General features: G+C 43.2%; 1 protein-coding gene across 1 annotated transcript in view; it reads left to right on the forward strand.

Annotated features, from left to right (window-relative positions):
• The window catches only part of LAP3 (leucine aminopeptidase 3), a 68,496-nt gene extending 50,127 nt beyond the window's left edge, over positions 1-18,369 (forward strand). Inside the window, exons 6-13 of the mRNA XM_063921297.1 lie at positions 4,755-4,916; positions 6,706-6,864; positions 13,455-13,579; positions 14,030-14,118; positions 15,821-15,923; positions 17,423-17,502; positions 17,622-17,734; positions 17,865-18,369. Coding sequence (XP_063777367.1) covers positions 4,755-4,916; positions 6,706-6,864; positions 13,455-13,579; positions 14,030-14,118; positions 15,821-15,923; positions 17,423-17,502; positions 17,622-17,734; positions 17,865-18,060 — 1,027 coding nt within the window. The 3' untranslated portion in view covers positions 18,061-18,369. The remainder of the gene's footprint in view (positions 1-4,754; positions 4,917-6,705; positions 6,865-13,454; positions 13,580-14,029; positions 14,119-15,820; positions 15,924-17,422; positions 17,503-17,621; positions 17,735-17,864) is intronic.
• The last annotated feature ends 1,353 nt before the right edge of the window (positions 18,370-19,722 follow it).

A 19,722-nucleotide genomic window follows, 5' to 3' on the forward strand; every position in this document is an offset into this window, starting at 1 on the left:
CCCTTCTTTCTTTCTCCCCTTCTTTCTTTCTTTCTTTCTCCCCTTCTTTCTTCTTTCTTCTCCCTTCTTTCTTTCTCCCTTCTTCTTTCTTTCTCCCCTTCTTTCTTTCTTTCTCCCCTTCTTTCTTTCTTTCTTTCTTTCTCCCTCTTCTTTCTTTCTTTCTTTCTTTCTTTCTTCTTCTTTCTTTCTTTCTTTCTCCCCTTCTTTCTTTCTTTCTCCCCTTCTTTCTTTCTTTCTCCCTTCTTTCTTTCTTTCTCCCTTCTTTCTCCCCTTCTTTCTTTCTTTCTCCCTTCTTTCTTTCTTTCTCCCCTTCTTTCTTTCTTTCTCCCCTTCTTCTTTCTTTCTCCCCTTCTTTCTTTCTCCCCTTCTTTCTTCTCCCTTTCTTTCTTTCTCCCTTTCTTTCTTTCTTTCTCCCCTTCTTTCTTTCTTTCTCCCTCTTCTTCTTTCTCCCCTTTCTTTCTTTCTCCCCTTTTCTTTCTTTCTCCCCTTCTTTCTTTCTTTCTCCCCTTCTTCTTTCTTTCTTTCTCCCCTTCTTTCTTTCTCCCCTTCTTTCTTTCTTTCTCCCCTTCTTCTTTCTTTCTCCCCTTCTTTCTTTCTCCCTTCTTCTTTCTTTCTCCCCTTCTTTCTTTCTTTCTTTCTCCCTTCTTTCTTTCTTCTCCCTTCTTTCTTTCTTCTCCCTTCTTTCTTTCTTTCTTTCTCCCCTTCTTTCTTTCTCCCTTCTTTCTTTCTCCCCTTCTTTCTTTCTTTCTCCCTTCTTTCTTTCTTTCTTTCTCACCCTTCTTCTTTCTTTCTTTCTCCCCTTCTTTCTTTCTTTCTCCCCTTCTTTCTTTCTTTCTCCCTTCTTTCTTTCTTTCTCCCCTTCTTTCTTTCTTTCTCCCCTTCTTTCTTTCTCCCCTTCTTTCTTTCTTTCTCCCCTTCTTTCTTTCTTCCCCTTCTTTCTTTCTTCTCCCTTCTTTCTTCTTCTCCCCTTCTTTCTTTCTTTCTCCCCTTCTTTCTTTCTTTCTTTCTTTCTCCCTTCTTTCTTTCTTTCTCCCTTCTTCTTTCTCCCTTCTTCTTTCTTTCTCCCCTTTCTTTCTTCTTCTCTTCTTTCTTTCTCCCCTTCTTTCTTTCTCCCCTTCTTTTCTTTCTCCCCTTCTTTCTTTCTTTCTCCCCTTCTTTCTTTCTCCCCTTCTTTCTTCTTCTCCCCTTCTTTCTTCTCCTTTCTTTCTTTCTTTCTTTCTCCCCTTCTTTCTTCTCTTTCTTCCCCTTCTTTCTTTCTCTCCCTTCTTTCTTTCTTTCTCCCCTTCTTTCTTTCTTCCCTTCTTCTTCTCCTTCTTCTTTCTTTCTTCTCCCTCTTTCTTTCTCCTTCTTTCTTCTCCCCTTCTTTCTTCTCCCTTCTTTCTTTCTTTCTCCCTTCTTCTTTCTCCCTTCTTTCTTTCTCCCTTCTTTCTTTCTTTCTTTCTTTCTTTCTCCCCTTCTTTCTTTCTCCCCTTCTTTCTCCCCTTCTTCTTCTTTCTCCCCTTCTTTCTCCCCTTCTTTCTTTCTTTCTCCCCTTTCTTTCTTTCTTTCTCCCCTTCTTTCTTTCTTTCTCCCCTTCTTTCTTTCTTTCTTTCTTTCTCCCCTTCTTTCTTCTTTCTCCCCTTCTTTCTTTCTTTCTTTCTTTCTCCCCTTTTCTTTCTTTCTTTCTCCCCTTCTTTCTTTCTTTCTCCCCTTCTTTCTCCCTTCTTTCTTTCTTTCTCCCCTTTCTTTCTTTCTTTCTCCCCTTCTTTCTTTCTTTCTCCCCTTCTTTCTTTCTTTCTTTCTTTCTCCCCTTCTTTCTTTCTTCTCCCCCTTCTTTCTTTCTTTCTTTCTTTCTCCCCTTTTCTTTCTTTCTTTCTCCCCTTCTTTCTTTCTTTCTCCCCTTTTCTTCTTTCTTTCTCCCCTTCTTTCTTTCTTTCTCCCCTTCTTTCTTTCTTTCTCCCCTTCTTTCTTTCTTTCTCCCCTTTCTTTCTTTCTTTCTCCCCTTCTTTCTTTCTCCCCTTCTTTCTTTCTTTCTTTCTTTCTTTCTTTCTCCCCTTCTTTCTTTCTTTCTCCCCTTCTTTCTTTCTTTCTCCCCTTTTCTTTCTTTCTTCTTTCTCCCTTCTTTCTTTCTTTCTCCCCTTCTTTCTTTCTTTCTCCCCTTCTTTCTTTCTTTCTCCCTTTCTTTCTTTCTTTCTCCCCTTCTTTCTTTCTCCCCTTCTTTCTTTCTTTCTCCCCTTCTTTCTTTCGTTCTCCCCTTCTTTCTTTCGTTCTCCCCTTCTTTCTTTCGTTCTCCCCTTCTTTCTTTCTTTCTCTCCCTTTCTTTCTTTCTCCCCTTCTTTCTTCTCCCCTTCTTTCTTCTTTCTTTCTTTCTCCCCTTCTTTCTTTCTTTCTTTCTCCCCTTCTTTCTTTCTTTCTCCCCTTCTTTCTTTTCTCCCCTTCTTTCTTTCTTTCTTTCTTTCTTTCTCCCCTTCTTTCTTTCTTTCTTTCTTTCTTTCTTTCTTTCTTTCTCCCCTTTTCTTTCTTTCTTTCTCCCCTTCTTTCTTTCTTTCTCCCCTTTTCTTTCTTTCTTTCTCCCCTTCTTTCTTTCTTTCTCCCCTTCTTTCTTTCTCCCTTTCTTTCTTTCTTTCTCCCCTTCTTTCTCCCCTTCTTTCTCCCCTTCTTTCTCCCCTTCTTTCTTTCTTTCTCCCCTTCTTTCTTTCTTTCTTTCTTTCTTTCTCCCCTTCTTTCTTTCTTTCTCCCCTTCTTTCTTTCTTTCTCCCCTTCTTTCTTTCTCCCTTTCTTTCTTTCTTTCTTTCTCCCCTTCTTTCTTTCTCCCCTTCTTTCTTTCTTTCTCCCCTTCTTTCTTTCTTTCTCCCCTTTCTTTCTTTCTTTCTCCCCTTTTCTTTCTTTCTCCCCTTCTTTCTTTCTTTCTCCCCTTCTTTCTTTCTTTCTCCCCTTCTTTCTTTCTTTCTTTCTTTCTTTCTCCCCTTTCTTTCTTTCTTTCTCCCCTTCTTTCTTTCTTTCTCCCCTTCTTTCTTTCTTTCTTTCTTTCTCCCCTTCTTTCTTTCTTTCTTTCTTTCTTTCTTTCTCCCCTTCTTTCTTTCTCCCCTTCTTTCTTTCTCCCCTTCTTTCTTTCTCCCCTTCTTTCTTTCTCCCCTTTCTTTCTTTCTTTCTCCCCTTCTTTCTTTCTTTCTCCCCTTCTTTCTTTCTTTCTTTCTTTCTCCCCTTCTCTCTCCCCGAATAGAGCGGCCGCACAGGGCGCCACCCTTATTGGGCGCCCCGCGCTGGTGCCGCCATATTCGTGCCTGGAGCCAGCCTGCAGCACTACCCGACCTAAACTTTTGTGTGCGGCACCGCGCAGTATAGCGTGCACACAACAGTTTTGGAAGAGTCCGCCCGCACCCTCAGCAGCACTCCCCCTCCAAGCACCGCAGGTATTGTGGGGGCGTTTATGTATTGGGCAGTGCACTGTGGGGGCATTTATGTATCTGGCACTGTGGGGGCATGGCTGGCACTGCTGGGGGGCATGTCACGTGTAGCTGGCACTGCTGGGGGGCATGTCACGTGTAGCTGGCACTGCTCTGGGGCATGTCATGTGTAGCTGGCACGGCTGGGGAGCATATCGTGTAGTGTTCCTGTTAGGCGTCTGTGGCTAGGCAATGTGTCTCAGTGCTCTACTTGGTGCATTGTGCCTCCGTGCTCTGCCTGGCGCAAAGTGTATTAGCTGCACTATTGTGTGGTGTAATGCGAATTGCCACTATTATGTGGCTACGCACCCTCCCCATGAAGCAACACCCCTAAATTCTTGGTGCGCGCCGCAGGCTCACACTGTCCATGCTTTGGCATGTAGGTAGGGGAGCACCAAGCATTACAGTATGTACATAATTTTGCCCTCCTAACTTAAAAATGTGCCCTCCCTGTGATCAGCACCCTTCCCTAAAAAGTGAACACTATCATGTGTAGCTGGCACTGCTCTGGGGCATGTCATGTGTAGCTGGCACTGCTCTGGGGCATGTCATGTGTAGCTGGCACTGCTGGGGGGGCATGTCATGTGTAGCTGGCACTATACTGGAGACATTGTGTGTAAGGAACACTACTGTGGCTGTTATGTGTAAGGCTGCTAATTGTGTGCGTAGAGGGGGTGTGAAAATATATTTATAGTTTGATAATATGAAGTTACGAGGCCATGCCCACTTTTCCAGGATGCCACACCCACTTTTTCAGGTGCGCGCATAGGAGTTGGGGGTGAGGGGGCGCCTTTAAATTTTCTCGCTCAGGGTGCTAGTAGGCCTGAAGCCAGCCCTGATGCTTCTCCCCCTCTCCAAATAGTTACACAAGCAGAAGTGCTACTTTGTGCACAAATATGATAATACTGAGTAGAAAGGAAAGTAAGAGTCTGTCCCCAGCTGACTCCAGACCTGTAAGACGGCCAGTTGGATTTCTATACATGGTGAAGACCTTGTGAAAGTATAGGAAGTCTTGCATATCTATTAGCACTGCAGGATTTATTCAGCATTATTTTTGTGGCCTTTTAATCTCTTTTTTTCCCTATCATAGAATGTACTTTGCTTATTGGTTGCAGTTTTGATGACTGTCAGGATTTTTATCTTGCTGCAGGGAACTTGTTTATCACCCTTTGATTTCACACCTCGTTTGGCTACTATAATGATGGTTGCCTTTGCCAGCACTCTTTGAGATTGTTTCCTGTGTTATCTTTGTCAAAACTGCAGTGTATTGTACAATTTGTGCATACTACTCATCTGAAATTTAAATTATTATTATTTTTTCTATATCAGCCAAGACAAAGAGGCCTGGAACAGAGGAGTTTTGTACGCCGAGGGCCAGAACCTTGCCAGATACCTGATGGAATCCCCAGCAAACTATATAACCCCTACAAAATTTGCTGAAATCCTTGAGCAGAAGTTGGGAAATCTGAGAAATGTTAAAGTGTTCGCAAGGTAAAATATATGGCTCGTCTATAGGACTGACAGTTGGGAGGTATGAAAGCAAGAACAATTCTCTGGTTGTGCCATAGGTGTACAACAACCAAGGCTGTCTACCACTGGTGCTGGTTACCAATTTTAGTGAGGGCCTACATATTTTCGGTATTTTAACACCAAAAGGACGACAGCCATCAACATTAATTACCATAATTTTGCTTCTGCTGCAATTATACATTGGAGTTTAAGTTGCATATATTTTAAAATATAACTAAAAACGCAGACAAAATAAAATAAACTAATACATACACTAAGAAACGAATAATCAAAACCGGAAAATAGTGACTTACAGTTGAAGACAATATAGGACAAGTGCAAGGTAAATAAACATAGCTACATCAGCAGACACTGATAAGTAGCAGGGTGGAAGAAAACCACGGGATTTGGTGCCTTCAGGATGGTTTAAATAAGAGAAGCAGAGGCGTACCTGTGGGAGGCAACAGAGTCTGCTGCCGCCGGTCTCCTGCTGTGTAGGGGGCACCTCTTCCCCCGTTCCGTGTGTTCAGCAACACTATTCAATAAAGTTACTTGATAGCCGCCGCTATCTCTTCCTCCCTGCACCTTACAAGTCACACCCTCTTTATCATAGATGCACATTTTTCAAGTATCACACCCAGGATTAGAACCCACGACCTATTACACTGGAAGCAGATACCTTATTGATGAAGCTATTTTCTCCTGTATAGGAAGCATAAGGATTCTAACTAGATGAAGTTACTTCTGACAATTACATGTAATTTCAAATAGTTAGAATTGTCATACTTCCTATATAGGAGCAAATAGCTTAATCAATAAGGTGTCTGCTTCCAGTGTAATAGGTCATGGGCTCTAATCCTGGGTATAACACTTGTAAAATAATTGTTAGAGAAATAATCAGCATTGTGAATGACTGAGCAGATCTATGTAGTGTGTGGCTGCACACTACATAGATCTGCCTGGTTTCAATAGTTTTGAACTGGCAATTCTAGCTTCACATAATTAGAATCTCCAGGCTTGCTAAGCAGGAGCAAATAGCTCTATCAGTAAAGTGTCTACCTTCAGTGTAACAGGTCATGGGCTCTAATCCTGGGTATTACTGCTAAGAAAGGTGTGATGTAAAATAAGGGACAGTGAAATGTGTGTGTGTGTGTACATACATATATCCATTTTTTTTATTTATTCAGAACATTATATAATGTATGTATATATAATATACATACATTAATCTATATATAGCGAGGGGGGGACCAATATTTATCTTGTCTCCAGGCATCTGGGACGAAATTACGCCACTGAAGAGAAGGATAAGCACATGAGGGATGAAGGCTCTGCTCGTAAGAGCTTACATTCTAAAGGGGAGGGGCACACAGACAGGGGTGACACAGATGAGGTAGACAACAGTGAGCAAGGAACAGAGAGTTAGCAGCACATGAGATATCTTGAAGGTAGGAGTGGGAAGAAGCAATCAGTAGACAGGAGAGGCGGTGTGCGTTAGCGGAGTGAAGAGGACGGGTGGGAGTGTAGAGGGAGATAAGGTAAGAGATGTAAATGGGAGAGGAGTGGGTGAGGGTTTTGTAAGTGAGTACGAGAAGTTTGAATTGGATTCTGAAAGGGAACAGATACCCTGAACATCGCGTTTACCTGCGTATCTCTATGGGGTGCAATGTTGCTGGCTGCGGTATGCCATTCTAGACTAGGACATTGCAGCTTAGTGGCTAATGGAACTTCCCACTAACAGTTCACTTTCAGTCTCTGTCTTTTTACCAAGATCAAAGCCCTGGATAGAAGAGCAACGGATGGGAGCGTTTTTAAGTGTGGCCAAAGGATCAGATGAACCCCCAGTCTTCCTCGAAATTCATTACACCGGCAATCCTGACCCTAATGCGTCTCCCCTTGTATTTGTTGGGAAAGGAGTGACTTTTGACAGGTAACGAAACAGTTTATGATTTAGAATGAAATATCTAGTGCTCTGTGATCTTTCATGTTTATCCATGTATGATATACATTCAGTAGCATCCTTATTGGGTACACCATGCTAGCACTGGGTAGGACTTCTGCACTCAGAAGTGTGGTATGGATTGAACAAAGTGCTGGAGACATTCTGTGAAGATACTGTCTATGGTGACATGTTAGCATTAAGCAATTGCTGCCATTTTGTCTGCTGTACATTCATACTGTCCAGTGTGGCCATTCTCATCTCACTTCTCTCATTAACAATGCTTTCTCTGACGTCCTAGTGGATGCTGGGGACTCCGTAAGGACCATGGAGAATAGACATGCTCCGCAGGAGACTGGGCACTCTAAAGAAAGATGATCTGGTGTGCACTGGCTCCTCCCCCTATAACACTCCTCCAAGCCTCGGTTAGATTTCTGTGCCCGGTCGAGCTGGTTGCACACTAGGGGCTCTCCTGAGCTCCTAGGAAGAAAGTATAGTTTAGGTTTTTTATTTTACAGTGAGTCCTGCTGGCAACAGGCTCACTGCAGCGAGGGACTAAGGGGAGAAGAAGCGAACCTACCTAACTGGTGGTAGCTTGGGCTTCTTAGGCTACTGGACACCATTAGCTCCAGAGGGATCGAACACAGGACCCGAACTCATAGTCCGTTCCCGGAGCCGCGCCGTCGTCCCCCTTACAGAGCCAGAAGCAAGAAGGTCCGGAAAATCGGCGGCGGAAGACTTCTGTCTTCTCCAGGGTAGCGCACAGCACTGCAGCTGTGCGCCATTGCTCCTCATGCACACCACACACTGCGGTCACTGATGGGTGCAGGGCGCTGGGGGGGGCGCCCTGAGAAGCAATAATATACACCTTGGCTGGCAAAATAACACCATATATAGCCCCAGGGGCTATATAGGTGTAAATTAACTCCTGCCAGAAGTTTTAAAATAGCGGGAGAAAGCCCGCCAAAAAAGGGGCGGAGCCATCTCCCTCAGCACACTGGCGCCATTTTCCCTCACAGCTCCGCTGGAAGGATCGCTCCCTGGCTCTCCCCTGCAGTCCTGCACTACAGTAAGGGTAAAAAAGAGAGGGGGGGCACAATTTAGGCGCAGTATACAAATATATATATATATATATATATATATATATATATATATATATATATATATATATATATAATATATGCAGCTATAAGGGTAAACACTTTTATAAGGTGATATCCCTGTGATATATAGCGCTCTGGTGTGTGCTGGCATACTCTCCCTCTGTCTCCCCAAAGGGCTTTGTGGGGTCCTGTCCTCTGTCAGAGCATTCCCTGTGTGTGTGCTGTGTGTCGGTACTGCTGTGTCGACATGTATGATGAGGATAATGATGTGGAGGCGGAGCAAATGCCTGTGAATGTGATGTCACCCCCTGCGGGGTCGACACCTGTGTGGATGGACTTATGGAAGGAATTACGCTCCTTACATAAAAGGTTTGACGACATAGGACAGTCGGCTACTCAGCTTGTGCCTGTCCAAGCGTCTCAAATGTCATCAGGGGCTGTAAAACGCCCGCTACCTCAGATGACAGATACTGATGTCGACACGGATACTGACTCCAGTGTCGACGACGATGAGACTAGTGTACCCTCCAATAGGTCCACCCGTTACATGATTGAGGCAATGAAAAATGTATTACACATTTCTGATGATACCCCAGGTACCACAAAAAAGGGTATTATGTTTGGTGAGAAAAAACTACCAGTAGTTTTTCCTGCATCTGAGGAATTAAATGAGGTGTGTGAGGAAGCGTGGACTTCCCCCAGATAAGAAATTAATAATTTCTAAACGGTTATTGGCAGCGTACCCTTTCCCGCCAGAGGATAGGTCCCGTTGGGAAACACCCCCTAGGGTAGATAAAGGGCTGACACGCTTATCAAAAAAGGTGGCACTACCGTCTCCGGATATGGCCGCCCTAAAAGAACCTGCTGATAGAAAGCAGGAAAATACCCTTAAAGCTATATACACACACTGGCATTATATTGAGACCCGCTATTGCATCGGCTTGGATGTGCAGTGCTACAGCTGCGTGGTCAGATTCCCTGTCGGATAACATTGATACCATGGATAGGGACAATATTTTGCTGACGATAGAGCATATAAAAGACGCCGTCTTATACATGCGTGATGCACAGAGGGATATTTGCCGGCTGGCATCAAAAATAAGCGCTATGTTCATTGCCGCCAGAAGGGGGTTATGGACTCGGCAATGGTCAGGAGATGCAGACTCAAAGCGGCACATGGAAGTTTTACCGTATAAAGGGGTGTAACTTTTTGGGGATGGTCTTTCAGACCTCGTTTCCACAGCTACTGCTGGGAAATCAACCTTTTTGCCACAGGCTACCCCACAGCAAAAGAAAGCACCGTATTATCAGGTACAGTCCTTTCGGCCCCAGAAAAATAAGAGGGCTAGAGGCTCATCCTTTCTGCCGAGGGGCAGAGGTAGGGGGAAAAAGCTGCAGCACACAGCCAGTTCCCAAGAGCAGAAGTCCTCCCCTGCGTCCGGTAAGTCCACAGCATGACGCTGGGGCTGCTCAGGCGGACCCGGGAACGGTGGGGGCTCGTCTCCGGAATTTCAGCGCACAGTGGGCTCTCTCACAGGTGGATCGCTGGGTCCTTCAAGTAGTATCTCAGGGGTACAGGCTGGAATTCGAGACGTCTTCCCCCCCCCCCCCCCCCGCCGTTTCCTAAAATCTGCCTTACCGGCAACTCCCTCTGCCAGGGAGGCAGTGTTGGTGGCTATTCAAAAACTATATTCACAGCAAGTGATTGTCAAAGTACCCCTCCTTCAACAAGGACAGGGTTACTATTCCACAATGTTTGTAGTACCGAAACCGGACGGTTCGGTGAGACCCATCTTAAATTTAAAGGCCTTGAACACTTATATCAAAAGGTTCACGTTCAAGATGGAATCGCTCAGGGCTGTTATTGCAAGCCTGGACGAGGGGGATTACATGGTCTCCCTGGACATCAAGGATGCGTACCTGCATGTCCCCATTTACCCTCCGCACCAGGAGTACCTCAGATTTGTGGTACAGGACTGTCACTATCAGTTCCAGACACTGCCGTTTGGGTTATCCACGGTACCGAGGGTCTTTACCAAGGTAATGGGCGAAATGATGATACTCCTTCGCAAGAAGGGAGTTTTAATTATCGCGTACTTGGACGATCTCCTGATAAAGGCGAGGTCCAAAGAACAGTTGGTAGTGGGGGTAGCACTTTCTCGGGAAGTGCTACAACAGCACGGCTGGATTCTCAATATTCCAAAGTCACAGCTGGTCCCGACGACACGTCTTCTGTTCCTGGGAATGATTCTGGACACAAACCAGAAAAGAGTGTTTCTTCCAGTGGAAAAAGCCGAGGAGTTGTCATCTCTAGTTAGAGACATCCTAAAACCAGGACAGGTGTCGGTACATCAATGCACACGAGTCCTGGGAAAAATGGTAGCTTCGTACGAAGCAATTCCATTCGGAAGGTTCCACGCAAGGACGTTCCAGTGGGACCTGTTGGGACCCGGACCATTTGTCCATCTCCAGATGCAACAGCGGATAACCCTGTCGACAAGAACCAGGGTATCGCTGCTGTGGTGGCTGCAGAGGGCTCATCTACTAGAGGGCCGCAGATTCTGAATACAGGACTGGGTCCTGGTGACCACGGATGCCAGCCTTCGGGGCTGGGGTGCAGTCACAAAGGGAAGAAATTTCCAAGGACTGTGGTCAAATCAGGAGATTTCTCTTTACATAAATATCCTGGAGCTAAGGGCCATTTTACAATGCCCTAAGCTAGGCAAGGCCCCTGCTTCAGAACCAGCCAGTACTGATCCAATCAGACAACATCACGGCGGTCGCCCATGTCAACAGACAGGGCGGCACAAGAAGCAGGATGGCGATGGCAGAAGCCACAAGGATTCTCTGATGGGCAGAGAATCATGTGTTAGCACTGACAGCAGTGTTCATTCCGGAAGTGGACAACTGGGAAGCAGACTTCCTCAGCAGGCACGACCTCCACCCGGGAGAATGGGGACTTCATCCAGAAGTCTTCCAAATGCTGGTAAACCGGTGGGAAAGACCACAGGTGGACATGATGGCGTCCCGCCTCAACAAAAAGCTAAAAAGATATTGCGCCAGGTCAAGGGACCCTCAGGCGATCGCTGTGGACGCTCTAGTGCCACCGTGGGTGTACCAGTCGGTTTGTGTTTCCTCCTCTGCCTCTCATTCCCAAGGTACTGAGAATAATAAGAAGGCGAGGAGTGAAAACTATACCCGTGGTTCCGGATTGGCCAAGAAGAGCTTGGTACCCGGAACTTTTAAGAGATGCTTGCAGAGGACCCTTGGCTTCTGCCGCTCAGACAGGACCTGCTGCAGCAGGGACCCTGTCTGTTCCAAGACTTACCGCGGCTGCGTTTGACGGCATGGCGGTTGAACACCGGATCCTAAAGGAAAAGGGTATTCTGGAGGAAGTCATCCCTACCCTGATCAAAGCCAGGAAGGATGTCACCGCAAAACATTATCACTGCATTTGGCGGAAATATGTTGCTTGGTGTGAGGCCAAGAAGGCCCCGACGGAGGAATTTCAACTGGGTCAATTCCTGCAAGCAGGGGTGACGTTGGGCCTCAAATTGGGGTCCATCAAGGTCCAGATTTCGGCTCTGTCGATTTTCTTCCAGAAAGAACTGGCTTCACTGCCTGAAGTTCAGACTTTTGTCAAAGGAGTTCTGCATATTCAGCCTCCTTTTGTGCCCCCAGTGGCACCTTGGGATCTCAATGTGGTTTTGGAATTCCTGAAATCACATTGGTTCGAACCACTTAAGACTGTGGATTTGAAATATCTTACGTGGAAAGTGGTCATGCTGTTGGCCCTGGCTTCGGCCAGGCGGGTTTCAGAATTGGCGGCTTTGTCTTGTAAAAGCCCTTATCTGATTTTCCATATGGATAGGGCAGAATTGAGGACTCGTCCTCAGTTTCTCCCGAAGGTGGTCTCCGCTTTTCACTTGAACCAACCTATTGTGGTGCCTGCGGCTACTAAGTACTTGGAGGATTCCAAGTTGCTGGACGTAGTCAGGGCCCTGAAAATGTATGTTTCCAGGACGGCTGGAGTCAGAAAAACTGACTCGCTGTTTATCCTGTATGCACCCAACAAGCTGGGTGCTCCTGCTTCTAAGCAGTCTATCGCGTGCTGGATTTGTAGCACTATTCAGCTGGTGGGATTACCGCAGCCTAAATCAATAAAAACCCATTCCACAAGGAAGGTGGGCTCATCTTGGGCGGCTGCCCGAGGGGTCTCGGCTTTACAACTTTGCCGAGCTGCTACTTGGTCAGGGGAAAACACGTTTGCAAAATTCTACAAATTTGATACCCTGGCTGAGGAGGACCTGGAGTTCTCTCATTCGGTGCTGCAGAGTCATCCGCACTCTCCCGCCCATTTGGGAGCTTTGGTATAATCCCCATGGTCCTTACGGAGTCCCCAGCATCCACTAGGACATCAGAGAAAATAAGAATTTACTCACCGGTAATTCTATTTCTCGTAGTCCGTAGTGGATGCTGGGCGCCCATTCCAAGTGCGGATTGTCTGCAATACTTGTACATAGTTATTGTTCTACAAATTGGGTTGTTATTGCGAGCCATCTGTTCAGAGGCTCCATTGTTATCATACTATTAACCGGGGTTCCTATCACGAGTTATATGGTGTGATTGGTGTGGCTGGTATGAGTCTTACCCGGGATTCAAAATCCTTCCTTATTGTGTCAGCTCTTCCGGGCACAGTTCCTAACTGAGGCTTTGAGGAGGGTCATAGGGGGAGGAGCCAGTGCACACCAGATAGTCCTAAATCTTTCTTTAGAGTGCCCAGTCTCTTGCGGAGCCCGTCTATCCCCCATGGTCCTTACGGAGTCCCCAGCATCCACTACGGACTACGAGAAATAGAATTACCAGTGGGTAAATTCTTATTTTTTTTGACCACAGAACTGACACTCACTGGATGTTTGTTGCTAACAATTCGCTGTACTCTAGTGACTTTGTGTCTGAAAATCCCAAGAGGTCAAATGTTGATACACAAACCGACGGTGGTTTGTGTTGATACACAAACCACGTCTCTCACTAAAAATCACTCCACAGCCAAATTCAGTTAGATAACATTACTTTCAAATTCTGCTTTTTGGTTTGAACAACAACTGAACATCTTGACCATGCCTGAATGCTTTATGCATAGAGTTATGGCCACACGGTTGAGTTATTGGATCTTTACGTTCATGAGCAGGTTACCTTTTAATAAAGTGGCCACTGAGTGTACATGTAATTGACTCTGGGCTATTGTGTACATATCAATATACAACCATATTATTTACTGAACTTTTGAAATATTATGTAACCTTTTAAAATAGGTAATTTCAATCAGAAATACCATATATATGGAAGATATGCAGTGTATGTATGTATATGTATGTATGTGTATATATATATATATATATATATATATATATATATATATATAATATTCTCCAAATGTATATTTGAATTTATACTATAGTCATTTTTCTTTTTTAGTGGTGGAATTTCGCTGAAGCCGTCATCCGGAATGGATGCAATGAGAGCAGATATGGGCGGAGCCGCTACAATCTGTTCCACCATTTTAACTGCTGCAACCCTCAGATTACCCATTAATCTCATAGGTAAATACAGGCTGCCAATATTATACTATAGAAGTTTCAAAAATGCAATTGATTAAACATTTTTTTAAAGATTTCTGTAAATCGTGTTTTCTTTTTTTTTCTTCTTTTTTTCTATACTACTTATTTTTTTAATGTTTTTAATTTCAGTATGCACAATGCAAAATTAAATGGTCAAAATGTGTTAACAAAATACGTTGTGTACTATGTGACCTCTGATACTTGAAACAGGCATCTATTATTAATCTGAAAACTAGTTCCTTAGCACGCCGCTAATATCCATATATATTCTCGCTTGTCACTGCAGCAGTCCATTAAATAATGCAACCTTAAAAGCTATAAATACAAAGTGTATCCATGCGATAGACTGACACTGAATTACACACGCAATATTACCTTCATGTCCTTATATTCAGGTAAAAGTAATAGTAGAATGAATCTCCTCCTTTTAAGGTCTAGCCCCACTGTGTGAGAACATGCCGAATGGAAGAGCTAACAAACCCGGGGATGTTGTGAGGGCCAGGAATGGCAAGACCATTCAGGTAATAGTTTCACCATGCGTGCGTTGTTCTTCATAACTCTATGTTGGGTTATCTTCAGGGATAAATAACCATAACTAATATAACATATAGCTTGGAAATGCGGACAGTGTTGCAAGCTACAAGAGAGAACAACAACTCTGGTGTTGGGGCTTTCTTAAATTTGTAATTAACAGTTTCAAATATACTTTTTAATAGGTATGCATTAAAATAAGGTTTCAGCCACTTTATATGGCACTTTGCACTTTCACTTCACCACTTCTGACTGCACCCACTTCCCTTTTGCCCTGGCCTTTTGGCTAGGGCAAGGACAATTTTTACTTTTCCACCGGCCTTCTGGCTGGGGCTTATTTATTTATTATCTATTTATTTTTGCACTTCACCACACCTTTTTATGTTTTTGTGTGTGTGTGTGTGTGTGTGTTTCACATCTTTGCAGGGTTTAGGTGAGACCCTTATGAGCCAATCTCTCCCCTTGTAGCTGACGCTCACTTCTTTTGTGGAGGGCTGAAGGTTTTCTGTTCCCCAGGGTGAAGCTTCAGCCAACCCTGGGGAGAAAAGGATGACCCTGAGCTGTGAGGCGGAGGGAAGTCCGAAGACCCTTGCCCCCTAAGGGGCCTTTTGGCTCTGGGGGTTGGGGATTCAAGGGGTCCCTCTGTGCTTCGGCAAAGGGAGACCCGAAGACCCTTTTTTCCCTCAGTAGGCCTTTTGGTTCTGAGGGGTTGGCGAGTAACAGGGCCCTTCTCCTTTTGGAGAGGGTCCAAAGTCTTACACCCCCAGAACGATCTTTGCTCTGTTCACTGGGTGATGAAGCCATGCACCTTGGGCTTAAAAAAAAAATTCACCTTATTTCACCAATAATGGCGGCATGTAGTTACGATCCCGGCTGCTGGCATCCCGATGGTCGGCATACGGATGCCGGGATCCCATGCAGAATTGCCTATGTTAAAAAATATTTTTGTGACAGCCAAGGTTTCTAATGTTTACAATAGTTTTGGATATAAAGTTATCCGGCAAATCACATGGGTAAATGGCTGTATCAATGCCATTTTTTTTGGTTTGCTAACAACTCTGAATACCCCCCATAGCCACTATATTTAAAGCTACAGTTTTGTTAAGGCAAAACCCAGTTTTGTTCTTTTGGTTTTTAAAATGGTGATTTAAAGTTAGTAGCTAAATTTGTCACATTTAGGCCATAATTTATATACAGGTTGAGAGTTGTTTTGTAATTTAAACATATTGTAGAATGAAAGGAACCACTCCTACTATCCCTTGCCCCCCCCCACATATTCACACCCGTTACCTAACTAAAGGTGATCATATACTGTGCAATTATCGGCCCGATCAGCCAGTTATCGACTGATTGCATTGCAGGGTATGGCCGCAACCAAGCACCAATTATCGGTCTGCCGGCCATGAAATACCAGCATGCCCAACAGATGGGATAGTTTGCGCTGTGCTATGAGATACCTACTGACAGTGGACATACAAATAAATCTGACAGTGGATAAATGCTAATACTCACCATCAGACAGACCGAATATGGCATGGATATTGTATGTTTCCAGCGTGTCAGATAATTGGTCTGCCTGTCTGATGAGTTTTACCTAACAGTACATTGCCACACTGGTGGCTTCCCACTATTTGGGAGATGATCTCTCTCTTCTTTTTAGTGCATTTACTTTGTTTTACTTTGTTCTTGCAGGTAGATAACACTGATGCTGAAGGAAGACTGCTATTGGCTGATGCACTTTGCTATGCGCACAATTTCAATGCAAGAGCTGTAGTAAACGCAGCAACTCTAACCGGTAAGTGAGCGGATGGCGGGATGCCATGGACTGATTGAGGGGATCCAATACGTTTTTAGCTGGCAGGATTCTGTTGGTTTACTTGCATCACTTATGCTAGAATATGCATTGGGTTCTGTCCCGTATTTGTTTCTTGAATAATATAACCACTAATAAAGAACACAATCACACCATCACATTGAAAAAATGCATATCATTTATTAGTTTAAAAAATTATTTAATCACAAATGAGTAATAAAAAAATAAATAAAAATAAAACCACCCACAAGTTAGTCTGCACCTGAGCAGAAGTACATTATTTATAAAGTGCCAACATAGTACGCAGCACTTTGAGGGTGTTAAATCACTCCTGCCTGTCCCTGCTACCATGGCTACATCCCCTGCCACACATGCTAGTGTCTATTTCATCCAAAACGAATTGGCCTACTTTTATTTTTTAGTTGTGTGGGGAACCCTATACAGGAGGAGGACATACATACTCCACACACATGGTGCCCTGGTTGAATAACAGCAAGGCAGCCATCTAGAAAAAAGTGAAAATCAGACTTTGGGCACATGTACTATTTGGAGAGTGATAAAGTGCCAGCCAATCAGCTCCTCCCGTTTTTCCCCCTTCAAATACATCCTTTGACATGACCGTTAGGAGCTGATTGGCTGGTACTTCATTTCTCTCCACTTTATCACTCTCCAGGGCTTAGAACATTTCCCCCTATGCCCAAGAAAGTCAATGTAAAGTGACCTGATGCCGAAAGAAAATAAATATACAAAAAAAAAACCCTAATATTTTTAAGTCTTGTAGTACAATACGCTAAATTCTGATAATAAATATGGCAACTGTGTGATCATCTAGTAATACTTTTTGTAATTGTACATTTACATTTTAGTGCGAGTACTGGCAAAAATCCATGACCGTAATAAATGAGCTAGAAGAGGGTTAAAGAACCATATTGTAAACTGTGTTACCAAAGAATCATTTGGCCTCATTTTTTTTTTTTTAAGGTTTGACATGAGCAAAAAAAAAAAAATCCATTTATAGGATTTTAGCAATTCATCAATATATAATTGAGCATCAGAATGATGACATTTGTAGATTATGTATGCTCAGTCAGACCATTTTGGATTCACAATCCCAAGACTCTGCTCTTTGTTCACCACAGTTAAACCTATTGACTGTGCATGGGATATCTCTATGGGGATGGGCAGGATATAAGAAGCCGCATATAACAAACAGCCTTAATGTTGTAAATCCACGATTGCTGAATGGTAGAAATGCTCTGCTAGGGAGTGTATCTGATGGTACATTCGCTATTGGGTGGTGGTAAATTTGCATATTTGAACCTAGCTTGGACATTTCTGACCAAACTGACCAACAAGCAACTGTGTGTGTGTGTAAGCTATGCCTACTATTCACCTTGCTAGGTGTCATTAGGTAGAGAATATAGTTTGTGTCCTATTCATATTCACTTGTGGAGCTTACAGAGAAATACACTGTTGTGCAGGTGCCATGGATGTAGCCCTGGGATCTGCAGCCACCGGGGTGTTCACCAACTCTACCTGGCTCTGGACTCATCTTCATGAGGTTTAAAACGTCGCTTTCATTTTTTTCTCTCTGCTTTTTGATTTGTTTTTCCTTGTAAACCATAAAGTGTGTTCCCATTCATGTTCATTGTTTCCCAACTGTATTTGTGTTCCTGCCAGGCCAGCATTGTGACTGGGGACCGTGTCTGGAGAATGCCTCTCTTTGAGCACTACAGTAAACAAGTGACGGAGTCAGACCTCGCAGACCTTAATAATGTGGGGAAATATAGCAGGTAAGCGCTGGTTTCCTATTATTGCCCAGCCAGATGTTTCTATAGCTCGGGGCTCTGAATTCACACTAGCGAGGACGTGCTGTGTATTGTAAAAGTAACAGTCCTATGGTTTGTATCCTGTGTTTTGCAGATCTGCCGGTGCGTGCACAGCTGCCGCCTTCCTGAAGGAGTTTGTCACCGTGCCACACTGGGCGCACCTGGACATAGCTGGGGTCATGTCAAACAAGGATGAGGTTCCTTACCTGCGTAAAGGCATGGCAGGGCGACCCACAAGGACTTTGATAGAGTTTGCAGATCGTCTAAGTAAAGACAAGAAACCCTCCTAACTGTATCATGCATCTTTTGCTACAGGACCTGCCTGGAAAGTGTTTTTGCTGTAATGGACTAAATTTATACAAAGAAACAAAATTGCTTTGTAGTCAACATTATTTTTTTACTAATACAGAATGCTACAGTAAATCCTCAAATGGCTATAGCATATCATTGGCCTTCATCGGTATTGCTTCTGCTTTCATATTCATACAAAGCTTATTGTTATGTCGAACACCGGGATGACAACATATTGGTAACCTGTCACTAAATTAAAAAATAAAGTTGAGTGAAAAAGAAATAAAGCCACACAAGATAACACTGTATATAGTATCCGTGTCTGTTTTCATGTACTCAGTGTTTACGACAACTACTTATGTCATTTGTTCCAAACCGTTTCCTCACTGCACAATGCATGTATATATCATATACAAATGAAATAAATGTATTAGTGGAATGCATGAAGAGATACTTGTGCGTGCATTATATATATATATATAATGTAATGAGAGTCTAGTTCCACATGTGAGTGTAATAGACACAGTATATCCGTCTAATATTGATGGAAAGAACACTCCCTTATATGTTATAGGGCGTCAGCCAACCTGTAAGCAAAACAACATAGGTAAATTGCTGTTCAAGTTAAAATAAAGTATGGGGGAATAGGGGTTAAATCTACCAGTGTTGTTCAAATAAATATATGTGTGCTGAAGAAAAATAAATAAATTGTAATAATTGGAGAGGGACTATAAAATTTAGATTAAAAAGTTTTTACAACAAATGTATTTTCGGGAGACATATAAAGTTTAAATAATATTTTTGCACATTCATAAATAAATTAAAAGGAAAGCGGAAAAAAATATATGTGGAAAAAAAGAAAATATATGAAAATACAAGGATATATAACAATGTGAGGAGACGTATAGGAGTACCCAGATGAAGTCAGACTGACGATACGCGTTGGGTACTCCTATATGTCTCCTCATATCAAGATAAGCTAACTTCTTATATCATAATCATTTTCTAGTTCTTAGCTTCTTAAAATTGTACATTGTTATATATCGGTGTATTAGTATAATTTTTCTTTTTTGCATATATTTTTTTCCTCTTTAGGTTTTAATTTTTTTATGTATGTGCAAAAATATTTTTTAAACTTTTGTCTCCCAAAAATAAATTTGTGGTAGAAACTTTTTAATTAATTGAAATTTTGCAGTCCCCCTCCAATTAGAAAACAATTTATTTATTTTTCTTCAGCACACATATATTTATTTGAACACCATTGGTTGCCTTAACCCACATTCCCCTAGATAGATAGATAGATCTTTTTGCTATGCCATGTTATTGCCCTGTTTAGCAGATAATTCTGGTGAAACCTCATATATGTAAGGGTGAGTGTTTAGGGGGGACACTAGGAATACAGCAGACTTTCTAGTTCCTCCAAATGCCGATTATAATGGACGGACCTACCGTTGGCTTTAAATGGGGTTCATTCCTTGGCTTTTTCTTTTGCCATTTTATTAGTACTGCACTCACAGGTTTAGCTATGTTGTAAAACAATTTGGTGGTGGTGGTGATGATGGGGACTACAATAATGGCAGCCCTGATAGTCTGAGATTTCCTGCTGACATTTTTCTCATTCAGGGCATCTTAATCTACAATCATTATTTTGCTCTGATAAT

Source organism: Pseudophryne corroboree, chromosome 1 (assembly GCF_028390025.1).
Source record: "Pseudophryne corroboree isolate aPseCor3 chromosome 1, aPseCor3.hap2, whole genome shotgun sequence".
NCBI lineage: Eukaryota > Metazoa > Chordata > Amphibia > Anura > Myobatrachidae > Pseudophryne > Pseudophryne corroboree.